The 22180-nt window shown below is 44.8% G+C and overlaps 1 protein-coding gene across 1 annotated transcript in view; it reads left to right on the forward strand.

Annotated features, from left to right (window-relative positions):
• LOC310687150 (sodium- and chloride-dependent GABA transporter 1-like) overlaps positions 1-17954 on the forward strand; it is a 40545-nt gene extending 22591 nt beyond the window's left edge. The window contains exons 10-14 of the mRNA XM_083461822.1: positions 1515-1646; positions 3233-3335; positions 3551-3651; positions 4218-4385; positions 17107-17954. Coding sequence (XP_083317948.1) covers positions 1515-1646; positions 3233-3335; positions 3551-3651; positions 4218-4385; positions 17107-17211 — 609 coding nt within the window. The 3' untranslated portion in view covers positions 17212-17954. The remainder of the gene's footprint in view (positions 1-1514; positions 1647-3232; positions 3336-3550; positions 3652-4217; positions 4386-17106) is intronic.
• The last annotated feature ends 4226 nt before the right edge of the window (positions 17955-22180 follow it).

Consider the following 22180-nt stretch of genomic DNA (forward strand, 5'->3'; position numbering starts at 1 on the left):
TCATATTTTACCTGTGTGCTTTGCCTTTCAACTAAGGACTCATTCAGACTTCTGTTTGTTCCATGACTGAAAATCCGAGAGATTTTAGTTTTGTTCCATTGCATTCCCTGGGAAAATCTGCTATGTACCGCTGAATCAGAAGGAATGTTTTCTGCTGATTGATGTTGGTGTGTTTGATAAAAGGGGAAATGTAGGTAAAATAAAAGGAGAATTCCCTGGATGTCTAGGTACAGTTTTGGGAGAAGCACTCTTTGGTGACAGAGCCCCAGCAGAGATTTAAAATTACAAAACATGCAACAAAGTAAGCATGGAAATATAGGTGGTTAAATATAGGTGGTAACCTACATTTTGTAGGTTAAAAATGGTTTACTTACAAACTGTTCAAATGTCAGATTCATGTGCTTTCCCATACAGCAGCAAGAAAAGATAGGCAGTATAACTTAGGTTCCAAAATGGTAAAAATTTCTAAATTATTTGTATAGAAACACAAAAACAACTTTCTTTAAGCATACAGTCTAAGCTTGGAGCATCCATCTTAGATTTCCTTACTGGTAATGGTGGAACCGGAGAGAACAAAGTATTTGGTGACCCTCCCACGGTGAGGGGAAGTGACCTAGCTAAGCCTGGCAGGACAGTTTATTCTGTGGTCTTAACCCCTTCATGCTTCAATTAGACCTAAGCATGTTGGCTATACGAGGCTAATTTATCTCACAGACATTTTGTTCCAATTCGGCAGTAAAAGTAGATTTTCCCAGAGAAAGTGGTGAGACAAAACTAAAGCTTCTTGGGCCTGTGACTAGAAATCATGTGACAGTGTGGACGAACCCCAAGTTAGAGCAGACCCACTGAAATCAATGAAGTTACTTAAGCCCATTGAGTTCAGTGGGTCTGCTCTGTGCATGACTAACATTGGATCACCACTGTATTTTTAATGTTGTGTATTTAAAAATTATTGTATTTATAATATATTTTAATACATTTTAAGACAATGGGATTTTAAAATTCTTATTGGCTTGTCCTGAGTGGTGCAAAGATGCTAGAAGTGTAGGGTAGAAATCTCCATATAAGTAAATAAAAATAAAATGCAGGTTTCCTAAATTCTCCTCAGTCAAATTATAGTTTGCTATTTTTTAATTAAATTTGTATACCACCATTTGTGGTTCTACAACATAAAAATACAAGATATAAACACAAAATAGGCAATAAAAACAAGAATAAAAATACCCCACCAAAAAATAACCCCCTCCCTCTCTGCCCTGGGTGTGTAACAATGGTTTGCCTTAAACCAGGAGGCAAGGAAGGGAATTGCCATGAACATGTAATGGAAGGAGAAAGGAAGGGGAGCATACAAATTTGTGGCCCTTTGAACGTTCTTTCTAATAGCATCAAACCATGGTTTGACGTTATTTCTGAACCAAGCTACTGTGTGGATTCAAAGGCTGATGTGAAAAGCTAAGGAGATACAGATTCAACAAGGAGGTTGCTGATGTATTCCTATTCATTTCTTCCTGCAGTTTTGCACAGTGGAAGGCTTCATCACAGCCCTGATGGATGAGTTTCCACATGTGCTGAGAGCAAGGAAGAAAATCTTTATTGCAGTGGTGTGTTTCATCTCTTACCTCATTGGATTCTCCAACATCACCCAGGTATTAAAAACGGTGCATACCCTTTTACTATTAGATGCTGATGATCTCTTAGTTTCAGTGCTTATTCAGGTGTGGATCCAGTATTCTAAGTCTCTTTTTGATGACAGATCTGTTATTCAAGGCCCAAACAAAGTGGGGAGCTCTAAGTAGGCAACTGTTATCCATTTCAAGTCAGGGTTATCCTTCTGTTCTGGAGCTCTTGCTTGAATAGCATCTGGTGGCTCCTGTTCTTTGACTCTTGGATGGGGACCAGAGTGTGCTTTCATCATTGCTTCTACATAGGGTTCCACAGCACCAGGCAGTGGTGCAGTCAGAGCACAGTGCTCTTTCTGGCAGGGAGAGGGAGATGAAGCTCCCTGCTGGTATCCTTTCTTTGGTAAATGGCAGGGTCAGGTTGGTCTCCCACTTGCTTCAAAGTTACTCCTAGGAGGCCTCCCAGTGCAGTGCAGTGGAGAAAACAGAGAGGAAGAGAAAGTCAAAGGTCAGAAGAAGAAGAGGAGGAGGAGGAGGAGGAGGAGGAGGAGTTTGGATTTGATATCCCACTTTATCACTATCCAAAGGAGTCTCAAAGCAGCTAACATTCTTCTTTCCCTTCCTCCCCCACAACAAACACTCTGTGAGGTGAGTGGGGCTGAGAGACTTCAGAGAAGTGTGACTAGCCCAAGGTCACTCAGCAGCTGCATGTGGAGGAGCGGAGACGTGAACCCAGTTCACCAGATTACAAGACTACCGCTCTTAACCACACTGATTCTTGATTGGGACAACTGCAGTTACAGCAACATATAAAGCTACAATTGGAAAGGAGGGTTAAGGGGTTCAGCCAAAGACCCTGCAAAAAGAGTGGTATCTAGCTCTCCATCCCAGTAAATACTGTAATCATGTAGAAAAAGCTGGAAAAGAGAAGTCCATAGCCGATGTCTGTAAAAGAGTAGACATGGGCCTTTTCTTTGGGCTAGTGGGCAGCCCTATAATCTCACTACCCTGGTCAAACTACCATCCCAGACGTCTTTGTGGAAATCCATGATGACTGGAGTAAAACTGGAAGATACCAGAAATGTGTGGTTGCATTTGATGGGTTTCATTTTTTCAGACAAAATGGCATGTCCAGGGAGAGCCTAGATCAAGGATCAAGACCATGCCATAGAAGGAGTGAGGGATTCCACCCTTTCTTCCCCATAGCATGCTTCTGCGGGTATAGGGCAGTATGCAAATAATAATAATAATAATAATAATAATAATAATAATAATAATAATAATAATAATAATAATTAGAAGCTTGGGGATGGGTTTTCATCAAGATCATTGCAAGGGAGTCAGTGTTGGGGGCATCCTTCTCACATGGTGAGGTCCCAGCCTTGATTTCTCTCCTATTTTGCAATACAAGCCTAGTATTTCCATTTTTAAAGAAATGAAAGGAAAACATGCACAACTTCTGTCCTGCAGTGTTGTTCTTAACCGTCAAACCTGCACATGAGACAGTATTGCGAAGCTCCAGGCAAAAACCTCCCTTCAAATGAAATTCTTATAATTTCATTTGCTTTGCTTGCTCTCTAAGTGCATTAAGGGCTCATATTGTGTCCCCACAGGGTGGCATCTATGTTTTCAAGCTGTTTGATTATTACTCAGCCAGTGGCATGTGCCTGCTCTTCCTTGTCTTCTTCGAGACCATCTCCATCTCTTGGTGTTATGGTAAGTAAGTGCAAGCTTACCCCTCTTTGCAAACTCCATCAGGGTCAGGATTGGGTTTCCATGGCACACTCTGCTGGGCCAGCTTGTTTGCCTGACTGTCTGTCTGCTCACACAATTTCTGTACCACCAAAAGTGGCAACAATCACCTTAGGGATTCATCTGAATCCAAAGTACACCTCTCCTTCCATCCACTTAACAGATGTTTCTGATTTCAGGTGTGAATAGATTTTACGGTAACATTGAAGAGATGATTGGTTATAAGCCCTGTGCATGGTGGAAGATCTGCTGGGCCTTCTTCACTCCACTTGTCTGCTTGGTAAGATGGTCAAACCTAAGAATCTCATTTCCAGGTCTGTGGTCTCTTTGTAAAGGGCAAAACTAGACAAGATAGTAAGTGCTGGTGTCATTAGTCCTTCATTTGTGTTTCCTTTTAAAACAACAACAGCTGCAGCAGTGATTGAACTGGCTAGGAACTATGGGGTGTGGGAAGGGGGCCTTAGCCTTTAGATAGAGCTAGCTGGTCCTTTGTCTACATCTGAAATGTGACTACTAATTTTCCTATCCTCTGTGAACTTGTTTAATGAACTGAACAAGTTACACTGAAAGGAGATTGAATGGGTGCTATTACACAGCCACCCCTGGGGCGTGTTAAGAGTAGCTCCCTGGGCTGAGGGCAACGGAGAAGTCATCTATGGAGAGTCTAGACCGGTTTTTGCTACGTTGGTGCCCTTTAGACATTTTGGACTACCTCTGATGACAGTTGTAGTTCAAAACATCAGGCTGGCATAGTCTGGTCTAGAAGAAAGGTCAGCATCCTCAAACAAATCTGTTGCTTTCTGTGCTGTTGCTGAGCTGCAACATTTTCTTCTTCTCTTTGTTCAGGGAGTTTTCTTCTTCAGTGTATTTGAAATGACTCCCCTGAGTCTAGGGAAATACGTTTATCCTGCTTGGGGCCAAGGGATTGGCTGGAGCATGGCTTTGTCATCTATGATCTTGATCCCAGGATATATGCTGTACTTCTTCTTCACTGCAAAGGGAACGATCCAACAGGTAAGGGCAAATTGTATCGCTACTTTCCTTGGTGTTGAGTGAGGACCTCACTGGAGCAAAACAAACAAACAAAAAAATACCCAGCCATTTCACCACAGCAGTGACTCAGGTGCAGAGACACGCCACCAGCAAACTCAGCATGATGTATTTGTTGTTGGACAGTATGGAAATGCTATATGTCTATTTATGGGCTTTATGTGCTCCCTTTCTGTCAAACACATGCCTTTCAAGGAGGTTGAGCAAAATAGCATAAACACATTTTCATAAAAACAAAACAACAATTGCAAAATAAAAGCAAAAAGCAGGATAAAAGCATTTATTTATTCTTAAAAGCAGCAATTAAGAAATCCATCAGAGACACCAAGCCCAAACCACAGAGCAAACCAGGGAAACAAGGACATCAAATCTGGAAGCATAGTGTAATAAATAACAATGAAAGCAGCAGCCATGAACTTCCAGAAGCTCTGCCTGAACAGGACAGACTTTGCCTGGCATCTAGAGCAAGAATGGGGGACCTGTGGCCATCAAGATGTTTTTGGAATCTGACTCCCATCGTCCCTGACCTCTGCCCATGCTACCTGGGGCTCATGAAAGTCCAATGTCATCTGGAGGGCCTTAGGTCCTCATTCCCAGCCTAAAGGATCATAATGAAAGTGTCAGGCAGATCTCTTTGGGGAGGGAGTTCCATAGTTGGAATACAACCCCAGAAAATGCCCTCTCACTGGTAGCTAGACACCTGACCTTTGCAGACAACTGCAACTGAACTCAACTTCAACGAGTTCAGTTGTGCAGCAGATTCATATTGCAACAAATTGACTTTAGGTTTCTACGGTTCTTTCTCAGCTTTCAAAGAGCTTCCCATTGATTGCGATATTACAGTGATAATAACGTCTCTGAAATATTTACAACCCTTTAAGGTAGATCAATATTATTGTAAACGTATTGCAGATAGCGTGGTTGGTACGAAATAATAAGGTTATTGTGTGAGTTCACGGTGAGAGTGAGAATTGATCTTAAGATTTGTTGTTAGAACAACAACTTTCAGCCATTACCTTACACTAGCTTTTGCAGCCTAGAAAGTTCAGATAAACATGTGCTGATAATGCAGCATGGCTCTTTGGACTCAGACCTTCTCAGACACATTTTATCCTCATCATCTATCATCCCTCTTCATATCCTCAAAGCTATTCTTTAAGCTTCTTTCTGATTTTGGCAAAGACCTTCCGTTATCCAATAGAAAGCCCTTCCTTCTTGGAGGATTAAGTGGCTCAGGGGATTGTATGTGTTATGAATGTCTGACCTTTAGGCTACTGATTGCACTCTGTTGCAGGCTGATAGACATCATTTCTTAACCTTCATCAGGCTTGGCTCATATACTCTGAATGGCCCAGAACTCAACGGAAATTCATTTGTTGTTGGAGGAAATGATGCTCAGCCTATATATTTTGTACTTCCATCTTTGTACTGTGCACACATCGAATTTAGTAAATCAAAGACAGAATTCCTTATCCAGAGGATCTCAGATTTTGGAAGCTTTTTTCCTTTTCCTTTAAAAATCCTTGCCTCGGTGTTTAAAAGTGGCAGGACCAGGAAAGATGTCTGTTTGAGACCTTGGAAAACCACAACCTGCTAGCTACAGGAATGGAGGCAGATGGGCCAATAAATTAACTCAGTATGGCCAGGTATACACACATTTGGTTAAAGCATCAACATGAAACTGCTGAGCAGCGTCATCTGGAGTTTTGGAGTATGCTGTCAGCAATATGCTGATGACACACAGCTCTACTTCTTCTTCGCATTTGCAGGTGAGGCAGTGGATGTGCTAGATCAATGTCTTCTCTCAGCAATGGACTGGAGGAGAGCCAGTAAGCTGAAGCTTGACCCAGAAAAGAATGAGGCACTGTTAGTGAGTGGTTTCTTTGACTGCATAGGTGGGGTCAACCTCTTCTAGATGGGGTTGACCTCCACCTGAAGGGGAAGGTACATGGCTTGTGGGTAGTTCTCAATCCATTATTGTTGCTTGAGGCCCAAGTGGCCTCTGCAACACAGAGTGCAATCCATCAGCTTCAGTACCCCTATCTGGATAGGACAGCTTCTGTTGCCCACACTCAGATAACCTCTATGTTGGGCTGTATCTGAAGACAGTTCAGATACTGCAACTGGACAAATTGTTGACCAAGACAAGGTAGTCTGAACATAGAACACCAATTCTGGCATGACTGCTCTGGCTTCTCAATAGTTTCTGTTTGACAGTAGATCAGACTTTCATGAAAGGTGGTGGACTCCCCTTCCTTGGAGGTTTTTAAGCAGAGGTTGGGTGGCCATCTGTCATGGATGCTTTAGTTGAGATTTCTGCATTGCAGGAGGTTGGACTAGATGACCCTCGGGGCACCTTATAACTCTACAAGTCTATGATTCTGTGACTCAAGGTGCTGGTTTTAACCTATAAAGCCTTATGGGGCTCATGATTTCAATACCTCAAGGACTGCCTCTCCACACATGAACCAATGCAGACCCTGCATTCATCTCTCAAGATATATATAACAAGTAACAAGAAGCCGAAAGCACCAGCCTGAAGATGACAAGTGAGACCTCGTCGAAACGTCGCCTAGACACCCCAACTCTTACACGGGAAGACACCCGAAGACACCAAAACCTGCATTCCTGTACCCGTGAAAATCTACGAAAGCATATATATATATGCTTTCGTAGATTTTCACGGGTACAGGAATGCAGGTTTTGGTGTCTTCGGGTGTCTTCCCGTGTAAGAGTTGGGGTGTCTAGGCGACGTCTAGGCTCTGTTCCAGTAACAAGAAGCCGAAAGCACCAGCCTGAAGATGACGAGTGAGACCTCGTCGAAACGTCGCCTAGACACCCCAACTCTTACACGGGAAGACACCCGAAGACACCAAAACCTGCATATATATATATATATATATATATATATATATATATATATATATACATACAGCTTGTAGGCTTCTGCAGATGCAGATTTATACAGATATATACAAATATTACTCTAAATACGTCCAGCAATTCAAGACGCAATACCGGATAAGTAACACGGACTAACAGATAGACAACTGCAGACTCCTGGAAACTGGCATACATTAATCACAGATATAGTCGGGGCACTGGGCCATCACCATAACAACCAGATTGACTGACCCTGCACCTGCGATTAGCTCATCCATGGGGTGATTTGTGCTTAAGAAGGAAATCAACCCCTTCTTACATCCAGTTACTCCAAGAGGGGTGGGGAACCGCAGGCCTTGGGGCCAAATGCAGCCCTTCAAGCCTGTCTATCTGGTCCTCAGGACTCTTCCCAGGCCACACCCACTCGGTGGGCCACACGCCTCACGAACCCTGCTCTGTGCTGCCCTTGAGCATTTTTGCGTGGCTGGAATTTGTTCTTGAACTCTGATCATGCTTCTTGCTCATCTAGATGGAGTGGGGATGTAAAGGAAGGATGTGAGCATCTCTGAATTCTGTGTGGCTGCAATGTAGGCTGAATCTGCTGTTCTACTCACTTTTGCCTCTATCCTCCCCCCCTGCTTTGCAGCCCCCAGAATGTTGCCGATGAAAGAATTTGGCCCTCAAGCTGAAAAAGATCCACCAACCCTGGTTAAAAGTAATCTTCCCTCTCTTTTTTTACATCACCATTTGTATTACGTTCCATTTCCATTACAAATCTGACTTTGAGAATATTTCAGGGAAATTCTAGGTTTAGGTCACCTTTACACATTTTAGGGTACAACGTCAGGCAATCCAAGAGAAAGAATGAAGACTTTATAACTGTTACATAGTTTTCTTGGTGTCTTGTGGGGCTTTTGGTACTCCTTTCTCCCAGGGTAATGATGAAATGGTATTCTTGCCTCTCATATCAAACTCTCCAGTAATTATTATATATATAAAAAACCAAAAACCAAACCAATTTTCAGGATTCAAAGACACTGTCCCGAAATTTAGACACCTTCATCTTGACTCCATCATCAACATCCTGCTGAGAGGATAATTTAATACAATTCTGCTTAACTTTGATTTACCTTTCACCAGCCGAGGGGAGAGACGAATTCCAAACACAATAGTGTCAAGATCCATATATTTCCTCAAATGCTGCATCTTGCATTCACATGTGAGGTGATGGTTGTAGGGAGAGACTGTTGATACAAAACCAGGTTCCGATCAGTGCTTTGTTTATGCCAGATTTAGCCAGGGGGTTATGTGGCGCTGTGGGTTAAACCACAGAGCCTAGGACTTGCTGATCAGAAGGTCGGCGGTTCGAATCCCCGTGACGGGGTGAGCTCCCATTGCTCAGTCCCAGCTCCTGCCAACCTAGCAGTTCAAAAGCACCTCAAAGTGCAAGTCAATAAATAGGTACCGCTCCAGCAGGAAGGTAAACAGCGTTTCCATGTGCTGCTCTGGTTCACCAGAAGCGGCATAGTCATACTGGCCACATGAGCCGGAAGCTGTACACCGGCTCCCTCAGCCAATAAAGCGAGATGAGCGCTGCAACCCCAGAGTCAGTCACCTTTACCTTTATGTTACTTATGGTTAATTTGGCTTAACTTGACAGACTGAATCATATTTCTCCTTCATCCCTGCAGCAGGGGCTATTTTGATTGGGGTGCCAGAAATTGAACTGGGGACATTCAGCAGGCAAACTAGATATTCAGCTCCTGAGTTTTGCCCTCCCCCCCCAACACCTCCAAAACTACAAAGGGAAAAGACTCATAAAGAGATTAGCGATAGTAAAGCAGAGGCAAGGTGGCCATTGTCTGACAGTGTCTCCAAACTGAAACCAAAATGTTCCACAAGTACATCTTGGTTAGGAAAGCAGTCAGGGTGTCATGAGCGAGCCAGCAGTAAATCACACAAAGTAGATGAAGTTAACTCTTCGTTAGAAAAACAAGGTCTGCACAGGAGGCCTGATGAGGACAACAACTCTTTTTTGGTTGGTCTTGCCCCTATGAGGCCATTTGTGAAGACTGAAGGTCTTCCCACAGCTGTCTATGTCCTCTCCTCTCCTGGGTCCTTCCCAAGCAATCTGAGATTGCGCCTGCATGTAGATTGTGTCGATTGGGCACAGAGGGCGAGGGCAAGGAAGTGGACGGTGGTTTCCAAGAGAGGAGGAGGGGGTTGGCTGAGGGCATATTGTTTCCCCCCAGAAAATCTCCCTAAAATCAGCCCTGGAAGTAGCTCTGGGGAATCCCAACTAGGGAACAGAAACGAGGTATGAGCCAAGCTGAAGAATACAGAGGAAAGTGGAGGAAAGCAGTCAACTGTGAGAAAAATCCTTCCTAGCTGTAAATCTAATCGGAGACCCATTCAACCGAAAGGCAGCTGCTGCCCTCCAAAGAGAAAGCTTCCTTGGACTCTTTGCACCTGTCCTGTGGAGCTGAATAGTTACAGCAATGCAATACCTCCATTTATTGTGCCCAGGCATTAGAAGAAATAGGGAGAAGATCGCTCTGTGCAGTTGAAAGAGGCTTTGATAGGAATTGCTCTTCTCTCTTTGTACAGTTCTCCCTATTCATTTTGCATAATTTGGTCCATATCAGAGCAAAAACACTATTACTGCAGGGCTGAGGCTAGTTGGTGAGGTCAGGCTGATCTTATGTGAGGACAATAAATAAGTGTGTCTAGAAGAAAGATAGGCAAAGGGTTGGGGTTAATCAGGCTTGTGGCCTTTCCAGCAGACTGCCTGGATAATGAAATAAATCTGCTTGATCCTAACAAAGATAGGCTTGAATACAAATCCCCTGGAGAACAGATAGAGCATTATTTTTCAAACTAGCACCTCAAGTCAAAATTTCATGCTTTCACAAAGAGGGGAACTAGTTAGCTTCAAGGTTATTGGTACTTTAAAAATAGCTTTTTTAGGCTCGGGAGAAACAAAGCAAAAAAAAAAAAAAAGGCAGCTCCTTGCTCTTACAGTTTTCAGACAAGCAACTGCTTCTGGATCCATGTTCGCATAGTCTCCAACTGCCCTGAAAATGGTGGGACCATCATGAAAACCCTTAAGCCATCACAGCTTCTCCTTATGTCACGCAGAATCCTGAATTCTGCAAGCAAGGAAAGGGATCGAGGAAGGGTGGGGCCGGGGGGAGGGGGAGGAGGCAGCCTAGCCCTTCATGGTAGCACAGTAGGACCTGCAGCAAGGGGAGGAGGAGGAGGAAGAGGAGGAGAAGGAGGAGGAGGAGGAGCACCAGTTGCTGCTGCTGCTGCACTCCTCAGCTCTGCCAGCCAGTACCGCTCACACATCAGAGTATGGTGATGGTGGTGGCAGGAGGGGCCTAAGAGAGCCCAGCTTACGCAGGTGCAAAAGGGAGCTTATAGCTGCTGACCATGGAGACTACGTTGCTGGTGCCAAAGTGCCACCTTGTAAACATCTGGCATGGGTGCATCCTCTGATGCCTTGCAGTTTTACCATATATCACCTAAGGCTCCTGCATATAACCAAGACAGTTGCTGGTATGGTATTGTTACATACTCCTCTTGGCAACAGCTGTTGGGGCATCTCAGCCAGACCCAGTCTTTCCCCATATTCTATTAGCAGTCCAAGTACAGTGGTACCTCGGGTTAAGAACTTAATTCGTTCCGGAGGTCTGTTCTTAATCTGAAACTGTTCTTAACCTGAGGTACCACTTTAGCTAATGGGGCCTCCCACTGCCGCGGCGTGATTTCTGTTCTCATCCTGAAGCAAAGTTCTTCACCCGAGGTACTGTTTCTGGGTTAGCGGAGTCTGTAACTTGAAGCGTCTGTAACTTGAAGTGTCTGTAACCCGAGGTACTACTGTATATAGAGGGGTTTGGCGGGGAGGGACAGACACTGATGTAGAATAGAATGTCCCTATTTTAATCAGAGGAAAGTTGGAGAGGATGTGCTCATTTATTGCATGACTCTCACAGTTGTGTTCAGGATGAAATATAGAGCTGAGCCTGATCATAAACAATCCTCCCCTATCAAAGTCAATTTCACAAGGTAGGGACGGGCGAAGCTGTCAAGTTCAGTTTCTCCTGCGTTTTTCATTTTTCTGACCTTAAATTCAGTTTGCCCCAATTGGTGGTTTGTTTGTTTTTAAATCTGCATTTTTGTGTGCATTTCTCTCAATATGTACATTTTTGTATGCAGTTTTGTCCAATTTTTGCAAGTGGCTTTCCCCTAATACTATGCAATTTTGGTATGCTACTTTTCACTAAATTGTGCATTTCTGTGCACACTTTTGGGCTGAAGGGCTGCATCACAAATTGGAGAGGACGGCACATTTTGAAGGCTAGCTGTGTTTCCGTTATAGCCTCAGGAGGTGCAAATTAGTTAAAATGCAAACCAAACAAATTTTCCCCCTATCCCTGCTGCAAGTTCATGTGTTGCTGCTTGCTGTCCTGCTGCAAGCGGTAGTAGAGGTGAGTCACTCCTCACTCTAACTCAGTGTTTCCCAAGCTTGGGTCTCCAGCTGCTTTTGGACTACAATTCCCATCATCCCTTACCACTGCTCTTGCTAGCTAGGGGTGATGGGAGTTGTAGTCCAAAAACATCTGGAGATCCAAGTTTGGGAAACACTGCTCTAACTCATGTCAGGTTGGTTTGCGGTGGGGAGTCCATCTACTTTTCCAAGTTAATGGAAATAGGTTGGCTTATTTCCCAAGTGTTAGGGCCCCTCCAGCTTGGTGTGCTTTTACTAGTGTCTTCTGCAATATGTTCTTGACACAATAATAGTGCGTTAATGGTGGGTTTATTCTGCTTGAGTTTTGTTCTGCGATGTTTCCCCAATGCTACCACAGGATTGCTGTGCAGAGGTGCTATAGTGATGCAAAAGTGGGGCCAAAATTATTGGATTTCAGCTGATGATTACAGGATATGCAGTGGCTGTAAATGAAGCAGTGTGACAGCCCCCTACCCCCCACCCCAATATCTGCATGTGCAAGCAGTGTAGAAAGCAGGGGTCCCATATGACACCCCCTCCCAGATAGCATCATCAGCACAAATCCCAATGAATGTATAGTACAAAGGACAGCTGGAGGATCCTCTAGTCCAGGCACAGGCAAACTGGGCCCTCCAGCTGTTTTGGGACTACAATTCCCATCATCCCTGACCACTGGTCCTGTTAGCTAGGGATGATGGGAGTTGTAGTCCCAAAACAGCTGGAGGGCCGAGTTTGCCTATGCCTGCTCTAGTCCTTGGGAAAACTACATCTCCAAAGGACAAGCAGTATTTTTCTTTGGCCACAAGATGAAAGGAGAGAGAAATTTCCCTCTTCTCTTCCTGTGGCCAGAGTGCCAGTCCCATTTCTGCCACAGCTTGGTCAGTGTTCTTTGAAGGGAACAGGGTTGTGTTGTGTTTGTGAAGGACAGGATAAGCCAGGAATTATTGAGCACTGCATACTACCAAATCCAGGCCAAGCAAGCTTCACTTCTTTAGTTAGAAGAACATCTGCACAACTATGGGACACGTTATTGATCTCATGCTGTGTTCAAAGTCGGGATCCAGATAACAAATGAACTGACTCCTAGGAGGAAAACAAGAGGAAAAATTCCTTGGCTTATTGTGTGCAATGCAGAAACTATATTTTGCAACAAGGTTAAAACCATGAAATCCAAAGTTAAGCCCAAATTAGCACCCTCAATTAATTGGTGATAAAAAGCAGATGAGGAGTAAATTGAGGGAGGTTTTCATGGTTGTGCTTAGAATATAATTTCTGTTGAAGGGCAAAGGATTGGCAGAGGCCAAAAATAAAATAATAGTTGACAAGTACAAAGTGTGTCCTGGGCAAATTTTAAACAATATGACTGCAGAGGCACAAGCAATCAGGGTCGGCCCACAACATTTTGCTGCCTGAAGCAAAAGGTAGAATGCCCTCCCTCTCCAATTCTGGCACAATTCTTAGCACTCTTAACATGACTGCCTCTTCCATTGCAGCTGAGGGCAGCAAACTACCTTAGGGGGACACAGGGGAGGCCAATATCTTGGCATTGCTGCTGCCCCCCAGCACCCGCCACCTGAGTCAGCTGCCTCACTCTGCCTAATGGTAGGGCCAGGCCTACAAGTGACTTAAAAGCCAAAAATGAATATCATGCGTCATATTCAGGGATGCGCATGAGATGAAATGCAGGGGAAATCGTGGGGGCAAAAGAGTAAGCTATTCCTTGTGATGGGAAAGGTATTGTATGGAATTATTCCAAATCCTTATTTGATGTCCTCTTCCTGCATCATTCATTCATTAAAGGAGTCTCTTCCAGTGAAATATCTCAAGAGTTGTTTAACAGTAAAAAGTATCAACAATGATAATTTCAAACCCATTACAGATGCAGACTGGAATACACACACACACACACACACACACACACACACACACACACACACACACCTCTCTTAAAAGGCCAGTTGAAAAAGGATTTTTTTAAAGGTTCATATCTGTTAGGGTTCCAAGGGGTTGCTCGAGAGCAAGCAGGCAAATACCTCCCTGCTCGGCTGTGAAGCCTTGCTTTTGATGCCAAAATAAACTTTATCTGTCCAGAGATTTGGAGAGCCAGTGTGGTGAAGTGGTTAAGAGCGGTAGTCTCGTAATCTGGGGAACCGGGTTTGCGTCTCCGCTCCTCCACATGCAGCTGCTGGGTGACCTTGGGCCAGTCACACTTCTCTGAAGTCTCTCAGCCCCACTCACCTCACAGAGTGTTTATTGTGGGGGAGGAAGGGAAAGGAGAATGTTAGCCGCTTTGAGACTCCTGAAGGGGAGTGAATGGTGGGATATCAAATCCAAACTCTTCTTCTTCTTCTTCAGAGCGCCACTCTCCCATGGCTGGCTCATTCACTGGCAGAATCCGTGAGTGGGCAGTCTTTAAACCTTCCCCAGCAAAGTAGTTTCTTGACGCCCAGTCTGCGTCTCCCCTCTCGGTGCGAAACCTTACTGCGCAAGGAGGGTGTTGGTAACGAGGGACCTCTCTCCTCCCCGCTTTGCCCAGGCAAGGTGTCCTGGTACCGCCTCGCCTCCTCTGAGCCCTGCATCTCCTCTCCACTAGAGGCGTGGCTTCCTTCCTCCGCTTATGAAGTGCTGCTTCCCACAATCTTTGGGGGCTCTCTGTAATCCATCCGGCTTTCCCCCTCTCCCCCTTGAGCCGATGGCAGTTCCCTGACAATATCTATGCATTTTGCTCAGGTAAAACACTTTGAATGTGAAGTGTGGGATCCTTCTTTCCCCTGTGCACTCTGACCCTCCTACACAGCACGGCGGGATGCTATTTTTACAGGAAGGCAGCCTACAATCAATGCCCGCTTTCCTCCCTCCGTTCTCCGTTGGATTCTCCATCGTGGCAGCAAACAGCAGGTGGCAGCAGGGAGATTTGCGTGCGATGTTGTGGCCTCTTGTCTGCAATGATCCTGGATTAGTTTGTAACGGAGCTGAGGCTTGGAGGGAAATTAGATGTTGGTGCAGAATAAAGTGGTTCTGACAGACAGGAAAGATTATAGGCCATTTCAGTCCTACTGAGCATAAATGTAAAGAGGTATACACACACACACACACACACACACACACACACACACACACACACACCAATGGTAGAAATGCTAGGCTAAATGCTTTCTAGACCTCATCCAGGAAAAGGCATTTCAGCTGCCTTCTGATTTGGAAACCGAGGGCTTTTTTCTCTCTCCTGAAGGCACCACATCCCTGCCTTGTTCAATAACATCTCTGCATAACAGTGCTGAGACAGTGGGGGCAAGTTCTTCCAATCCTTGGTGTAAGAAAGATCACAGCTGCCTGCCCCATCGACTGGGCAAACCTTCACCTACTGTATAGGATGGCTGGGCTTCCATGCATGAAATTTAACTCATTAAGTTGGAGGGATCTACACACACCCTCCTCTTCCAGTGCAGACACAGTGTTCAAAACAACGACGAGTCATCCATCAAAGGGAAAGCAGCACAGGAAACCATTAAAAGCAAAGGCAGGCACATAAAAATAATTTAACTGGTCATTGCACCAAAATTCCGCTGGTCTGGCATGTCAAATGCCTGCTTGGGGGGGAAAACCTGCCTTATTTAGGTGGTGGAAAAGGGTCCAGCAGACCTTCTGAGTTTGGGAGTCTCAAATCCAGGCATGGCAAGCAAGAAGGTCATGATCCATCCAGTTAGGACATCCCTGCAAACCATAGTTTGTAGCAGGAAAGCTGTGTTTTAAGGACTTGCTATTTTATCCGGATTGTTTTGGTTGGAATTGATGGTACTATACTCTGCCCTGAGATCAGCCTGATGAATGCTGTTAGAAATAGATGGATGGATGGATGGATGGATGGATGGATGGATGGATGGATGGATAGATGAAGACAATCCTTTAGATATCCTAGGTCTGAAACCTCCATAGCTATAAAGGTGATAATGAGCATCTTGAGTTGTGCTCCAGAAACAAACCAGAGGCTGATGGAACAAAGGTGTTATGTACCCCGAAGGACAACCTACCCTGTCAAACCCCTGGTGCCATATTCTGAACCAGCAGAAGTTTACAGAGAATCTTTAAAGGCAGCCCCTATTACATTGCAGTAATCTGGTCTGGATGTAACTAAGGAATGCTTCACCATGGGCAAGTCTGATCTTCCTCAAAATGAGGGCAGCTGGTATTTCCTCAAAATGAGTGCAGCTGACTGCACAAGTTGGACTTCACGTTATTACCTTTGCACATGTAGGCCTTTCACAAATGTTGCACCTGAAATATGGAGATCCTGTGAGCCCACACACAGGAACACTCAATGGGTGTGCCCATAACTCTACTTCTCCTGCTGCGTGTGGGCTGTAGACTGGGGTAGCCAACACAATGCCCTCCATATGTTGCTGGACTACAACTCCCATCATCCCTAGCCGGCATGGGCTATAGTCAGGGATTATGGGTGCAGCATTTGGAGGGCACCACTTTGGCTACACATGCTCTGTATCCCCGCCTTGTGTTCTGCCTCATCTTCTGTGCTGCATCCCAATTATGTGACTTGCTTCTGCATCAGATCGAAGGTTCAACCTCTATGTTCTGTCACTGGCTTCAACCTAAGTTGGTTAAAGTAGGGCCTCAGCCCAATGGGCACTTCCAAAATGTTCACCTTTATTGATATTGGAGTGTCTGTGTTGCTTTGTTTTTCAACTTTCTAATATGCACTAAAGTTGAGTTTTGATTTTGACCACCATCTATTAACCAGATAGAGCATGGTGTAGGCAAATTGGTCCCCCCCCCCATATGCTGCGGGTTATAATTGTCTCCAGTCGGCATGGACAAAACATCTGAAGAGTACCATGTTTCCTACTCTATCTCAAGAGTCTATAGCTTAGTAACATGGCACCCCGTGCAAGGTCAACATTTTATGCCCCCTCCAGCCCAAAGTCAGGTAAGTGAGGACCAGGCTTTGGGAAGGAGGTGTGAGGCTCTGTTAGGGTCCAAAACCCTTCTTCCCAAAGCTGGACAAGCACTAACCAGACTTTGGGAAGGAGGCAAGAAGGCATTTGCTTGGCCCCTGCACCCTGTGCCAGCAAACCATTCGCTCTACCCTAAATCCGCCTCTGACAAGCTCTGTAACAAGCTATGGAATTTGTTACATGACCCAAGAGCACCGTAGTAGAATTAGTCTAGTTCAGGATGTGTAACACAAGGGAAGATGTGTCCATTTCTGTCCCTTGTTCTTACTAAGGTTGTTTGTATCGTCTTTGTTTTGGTAATCTTTGCCTATCCTTTGGCCAGCGCTTCCAACTGATGACCCAGCCGACACAAGACACAGACGTTCAGCACAATGGACTGCGACCAAATACTTCACTAACTGGAAGTGTCTCTGAAGCTCCAGTGTAGGTGGAGAAGAAAACCTTACTGTGGCCTGCAGCTGCTCACTCTCTGCCCTTTCACCTACTTTGACGCTGCTCGTACTCTTTTTAGCACTTTTATATATTTTTACCCCATTTTTTTTCCATCGTGGAACCCAAGGCACCATTCACATCTCTGCCATTGGTTTCAATCAGGAAAGAAAGAAAGAAAGAAAGAAAGAAAGAAAGAAAGAAAGAAAGAAAGAAAGAAAGAAAGAAAGAAAGAAAGAGCCGTATTGGAAAAGCCGTTTTCTGCATCCTTTGAGTGATTTCATATCCCACATCCTCAAGGACAATGTGCAGGCATCACTTTGCCCCTTGAAGATTCCCTTCCTTATGTGACCTCCTGAGAGGAATCGCCTTCCTCTTCTCCACAGATTTAACGTTGGCTCTCAAGGGACCCTGTTTGTGATGTTCTTAAAAGCTTTCTTCCTTAAATGCTCCCCCAATTATTCTCCACTGGTCAACAATATGATCTTCCTTTCTGCGCTTCATGTTCTGACTCAGTCTCTCCATGCTTCAGGATTTGTTTGATGTTTCACCTCATGGCCCCAACCACTGCTTCCCATCTCTATCCATTTTCCTTGGGTGCTCCTTATGTGTGGAATGCTCAACCCAACATGTGATACAGACTCCCTCTGTGTGTATTTTTAAAATTAAACAACTTGCCGTCTTTCTCTTCCAGGGCTTTTCCCACTTAGGTTTTTCCTTCTAACTTTTCTATTCCTTCCCTGTGGCCTTCTGTGTATGAATTCAGCCTGCAGAATGCCTGCAAGCACCGGGTCTGTTAACTTTCACTTTGCTTCGTGCAGTGCCAAGGTTCTTAGGCACTTAAGGAACCGTGAGTGTGGATTGTTATTGCCACCATATAAAAACTGCCGATTTGCGACTACGGATTAAGCCCCCAGCTGTTGAGCATGAAGCACCTTTAACTTTGGCAGGTGGTGCTAAATTGGTATGAATTGCTCTTGCCGCGCAGCTGAATGGAATGCACGATGGTGCAGAGGATATGATTTGCCAGGATAGAGAGGTTAAGGGTCACCAACCTCTTTGAGCTAGTGGGCACATTTTGGATTTTGAGAAAGTGTCATGGGTTCCAGACAACAAAACGTCTGCTGTGGGAGGGTGGCATAACACAAAGTGGCTACTACATCCTGAAGAGCAGGAAAAGAGCCAAAAATACAAAATGGTGTGGGCACACCCCCACCCCATCAATGCAGAGAAAGCAATCTTCATCAGTCACCACCACACTCTTTCACAGAAAGTTCTTTGCACCTCTTCTCTGTTCAGAACAGGAGGGGAAGGTGTCCAGTTTTCACATCCAGTGAAATGTGGGCATGTTCAAGATAGGAGAGGCTGAGCCAGTGCAAACAGAAACTAAACAGGAACAGCAAACAGTCTCTCGTGTGCTATGGATTTGTGAGGAGATTTCACTGAGAACTGGTGATCACACTTGGTGCCATGTTGGTGGCCCCTAAACTATTGCTTTGAGCTGAAGTGCCGTAGGAGATATTAACCTTTATAACAGGTTAATCTGTGGACCTCCAAATGTTGTCAGACTACAGTTCCCCTCATCCCTGACCACTGGCCATTCTTGCTCGGTTTGATGAGAATAGAGTCTAACCACATCTGGAGGGCTGCAGGGTATCCATTCCTGCTTTATACCTGGGCTGTCTACACCCACTAAACCCATGATGATTCCAGGCTTGTAACCAGTCACTTGCCTGCTCTCTTAAAGGTAAAGGGACCCCTGACCATTAGGTCCAGTCGTGGCTGACTCTGGGGTTGCGGCGCTCATCTCGCTTTACTGGCCGAGGGAGCCGGCGTACAGCTTCTGGGTCATGTGGCCAGCATGACTAAGCCGCTTCTGGAGAACCAGAGCAGCGCACGGAAACACCGTTTACCTTCCCGCTGGAGCGGTACCTATTTATCTACTTGCACTTTGACTTGCTTTTGAACTGCTGGGTTGGCAGGAGCAGGGACCGAGCAACGGGAGCTCACCCCATTGTGAAGATTCGAACCGCCGACCTTCTGATCGGCAAGTCCTAGGCTCTGTGGTTTAACCCACAGTGCCACCCGCGTCGCCTGCTCTCTTATTGTGGTACAAATTGCAGCCCAGCAGAAGAGCCTTCGTATACAGTAAGTCTGCAAATTGCACACACTTGTGCACATTCAGTTTCAAATGTTTGGCACATATATATGTGATATATATGATATAGATATAGATATAGATATAGATATAGATATAGATATAGATATAGATATAGATATAGATATAGATATAGATATAGATATAGATATAGATATAGATATAGATATAGATATAGATGAAAGGGTGTGGGCTTTGGGGGGAAAAGACTCTGGCAATTCCACCCACCATTTCACCCAATGTGTTTTGAGTATATGCAATTTTGTCTTTAGACACAATCCCTGGAATGTAACCCCCAGGTAAGTTGAGAGTTTACTCTATTCATAGAATCATAGAATCATAGAGTTGGAAGAGACCACAAGGGCCATCGAGTCCAACCCCCTGCCAAGCAGGAAACACCATCAGAGCACTCCTGACATATGGTTGTCAAGCCTCTGCTTAAAGACCTCCAAAGAAGGAGACTCCGCCACACTCCTTGGCAGCAAATTCCACTGTCGAACAGCTCTTACTGTCAGGAAGTTCTTCCTAATGTTTAAGTGGAATCTTCTTTCTTGTAGTTTGGATCCATTGCTCCGTGTCCGCTTCTCTGGAGCAGCAGAAAACAAGACTTATTTTTCAGAAATCCATGCTGACTATTGGTGATCACAGCATTCCTTTCTAGGTGCTCACAGACTGTTTGCTTAATGATCTGCTCCAGAATCTTCCCTGGTATTGATGTCAGACTGACTGGGCGGTAATTATTTGGGTCCTCTCTTTCCCCCTTTTTGAAAATAGGGACAACATTTGCCCTCCTCCAGTCTGCCGGGACTTCGCCTGTTCTCCAGGAATTCTCAAAGATGACTGCCAGTGGTCCTGAGATCACATCTGCCAGTTCTTTTAATACTCTTGGATGCAGTTCATCTGGCCCTGGAGACGTGAATACATTTAAACTAGCCAAGTATTATTGTACTATCTCATTAGTTATTCTGGGCTGTGTTTCCTTTGCTGAATCATTTGCTTCAAATTCTTCAGGTCGGGCATTGTTTTCTTTATCGGAGAAGACTGAGGCAAAGAAGGCATTGAGGAGTTCAGCCCTTTCTGTGTCCCCTGTTTGCATTTCACCATCTTCTCCTCATTTGCTTAATGATCTGCTCCAGAATCTTCCCTGGTATTGATGTCAGACTGACTGTTGGGAAGGAGCTTCTCCTTCTCCTTCTCCCAACCTCTCAGTGTGCCACCAATGACTAGCATAGGTATTAAATCTTTTAAAAACATTACTACATATTCATTCCACCCTTCTTCCAAGGAGCTGAGGTCTGAATACATGTTCCATCTCCTCCCCATTTTATTCTCACAATTTCTCCGTGGAGCAGGCTGGGTCAGGGGTGGGCAAACTTTTTCAGTCCTAATGTCTCATTTCCTTCCAGAAGCACTTGTCAGTTGTGGGTTGACCCAGAGGCAAAAGGGAGGGGTGCCATTTTGAAATTTGCCCCAGGGGCCAAAATGCCTCCTGTAGGCACTCAGGGAGAGCATGGAACAGGTCTGTTGAGGGGTGGGGCCTGGTGAGAGGGTTGAAAGCCAGAGAGTGAGGCCTGGGAGGGCACACATGGGTCCTGGGCCCGAGGTTACCCACCATGGCCAAAGCTGAGAGGTAGTGATTGGCCCAAAGCCACCCAGTAGCTTCATGGATGAGTGAGGGTTGAAACCCTCATCCATCAAAATCCAACACTTTAAGCAGAATGCTACACTGGCTCCATTTTGCAGGCATATTTTCAAGGTTGGATTAATCCATTCATTATTGTTCAAAAGTTTAGAATGTTAAATTATTCATAAAAAGCAATAATTGCAAAGTTTCTCTGCTCTGTCCTTACGTGCCATTATTCACGACCTGTTCCTCAAAGAACATCCTTTCTTGTATCCCCTTACTGCCAGTTAAGTTGATCCTCAAATACCTTTGTTTTTAAAATATATTTTCCCCCATGATGTAAAGTTAGAACATCTGACATGAGGAGCAGGGCCTTTCCAATAGTAGCCCCAAAGCAGTTTGCCAGTGTCCCTCTCTCATGCACTTTAGGCAAGAAGGTCAAAGAGAGTCTGCTTAGTTTGCGAAGCATTTGGGCAACAGGGACATGTTGATATTGCAAACCAACTTTCAAAGGATTGGTTTTATTGATTAGTTTTCTTTTCTCCAGTGTTTTCGCTGAGTCGTTTAAACTGTTTTCGCTTTTGTGGTTGGTTTTGCATTTTTAATTGCTGTGAGCTGCCTAGAACATGGGGAGATGTGTGCAAGAAAACAGAATATTGTTCCCAGCATGGTGGGAGAGGCTTTATGTGTTGCTGGCAAAGCCATTATCTACTCTGGTACAGAAAAGATGGAGATGAGACTGAACTCTTGTCTTCTGTAATCTGAGCATCGTTCCGGACTCTCCTGTGCAGAGTTGGAGGCTGAAGGGGAAACTGAAGAAGTGGAGGAAAATAAATGGAAGCCTGGAACAGTCACATCTCTCAAGAATCACACAGTGAGGCATAGAATGCGGTTCCCACACACACACACTTCTGCTCCACAAACTCTGGACTTAAGTGATGGGAAAATGACCACCAGCTTTCTCCAAACAAGCCTCTCTGAACTCACAGGTTCAGCCAACTTCTGACATTTGAAAACTTCTGTCTGTCATGAATCTCCTGCCCTTCAGCTCCATAGGGATACTCCAGGTTCTAGCATTAATGAGAGAGGGAGAGAAACTCCTATCCACTTTCTTCACACAATGCATAATTTTTACAAACCTCTGTCACCTCACATTATGCACCTTTTTTTCTGAACTCAAAAGCC

Source organism: Podarcis liolepis (genome assembly GCF_965112155.1).
Source record: "Podarcis liolepis genome assembly, chromosome: 10".
Classification (NCBI taxonomy): domain Eukaryota; kingdom Metazoa; phylum Chordata; class Lepidosauria; order Squamata; family Lacertidae; genus Podarcis; species Podarcis liolepis.